The following is a 1,585-nucleotide window of genomic DNA, read 5'->3' on the forward strand; positions in this document are numbered from 1 at the left end:
CTTCTTCTTCTTGTTTACTACTGGTGGTTGGCTTTGGTGGCAGTACTGCCACCTGCTGCTCTGGAGTGTACACGCTTCGCCTATGAGAAAAAGGAGCAGCGCATGAACCGAACGCAACACACGCGAACCGAACCGAGACAGTCGAACCGAACGGTGCGGACGGTTTTCATAAACCGTTCCATCCCTTCTCTATCTATATCTATATATATCTATATATATACATATACCACTGTGTTTTTGTGTTAGTGTGTGCATAACTACTTATATTTTTTATGGTAATTTGAAAAAACTATACATACAATATATACATGTATATTACATGTAGATCATCAATTTAGCACTTTTGGCACATCTGTGTTATTATTATTCTCTATCAACACATTGATTCTGTTGTGATGGATTTGAATAATATGTTATATTACATGATTTAGAGACTTTATTGACTTCATAATGACTACTTGCCTATTTCTTTTTATTATAAGTTAAAATAATCTACTGATGTCATGAAACAGCCAGTGTTTGTCAAAGTGATGAATTTCTCTTTATTTTAAAAGTCTTAAGTCCCCATGAAAATGAGAAAATCATCATTGTTGTCGACCGGTCTAACTAGGGAGTACCAATATGGTGGCCAGTGGATTCACTTCAACCCCGTAATCCCAGCGGGCAATCAGCAATCCAGTGAATAGAGATCAGCGGCTCTGATCAGGGTTTTACAGGCTCCGCATGCTGCTGCTGCTGCTGGGCTCACCTCAGCAGTTCTGGTCAGAAGCCAGACCAAAAAACCCAACCTGTGTTTAACGGGTCAGGTTTTGGAAGTCTGACACCAGAAGTTCTGGTTCTGAACCTCTATGGCAGCTGTTGCTTTATTTTAATCCACTATGAACAGTTTCTAAACCAGAGCTAAATCCTCAAAGTTAACATTTGCTTTCAAAGAGCAGGAATGTGTTTAATAAGTCGATCTCAGAGCAGGAGGTAAAAAAAGACTCCTTCAGATGAGCTGTGGCAGCGCATCAAGGCCAAACCTCAACTCTGTGTTGTTCTCTAGTAGAAATGCTTTTAATTCTGCAATGGAAAGGAGTTTTCTTTTTACCTGAGCACTTGAAGTGATGTCCTCCCTCTGCTGCTCCTCCATGGCAGCCAGAGTGTCCACAGGCCTCTTCTCACACGGATCCAACAAGCCTGGTCCGCCTGCTCAGAGGAACAAAACAAACAATGTTGCTGCGTGGAACCAAACCCCAAGAGCTGAAGATCACCGAGTCCAGTCCAAACGGACCAGAAGCTGCTGCTGGAGGTCACCATGTTCTACTGGAAAGGCCACTTCTTCTTGAATACAATGATTAGTTTGGGGAATATTCTTTATCCACAAAAAAACAAAAACTTTAAAATCAGATTTGAGGTTTTTATCTGAATTTTATATTTTAAAGAACTAAGTGGAATTAAAATTGAAGAATGATTTAACCTCTAAATCTTGACCTTTGACCTTTTAGTGCTCCTTTACTGTAACCCTATCCAGACTAGGTTCTTCGGTACTTTCTGTCCATGTAGGGATTCTACTAATAGTTGGATTAAACTGGAACATTTTTTT

At 40.1% G+C, this 1,585-nt stretch overlaps 1 protein-coding gene across 1 annotated transcript in view; it reads right to left on the bottom strand.

The window, feature by feature from the left end:
* Positions 1-1,585, bottom strand: part of zfr (zinc finger RNA binding protein) — a 39,980-nt gene that overhangs the window by 2,159 nt on the left and 36,236 nt on the right. The window contains exon 19 of the mRNA XM_015388894.1: positions 1,091-1,188. Coding sequence (XP_015244380.1) covers positions 1,091-1,188 — 98 coding nt within the window. The remainder of the gene's footprint in view (positions 1-1,090; positions 1,189-1,585) is intronic.

This window comes from Cyprinodon variegatus, unplaced genomic scaffold (genome assembly GCF_000732505.1).
Source record: "Cyprinodon variegatus isolate N-32 unplaced genomic scaffold, C_variegatus-1.0 Scaffold440, whole genome shotgun sequence".
In the NCBI taxonomy this organism is placed as follows: Eukaryota; Metazoa; Chordata; class Actinopteri; order Cyprinodontiformes; family Cyprinodontidae; genus Cyprinodon; species Cyprinodon variegatus.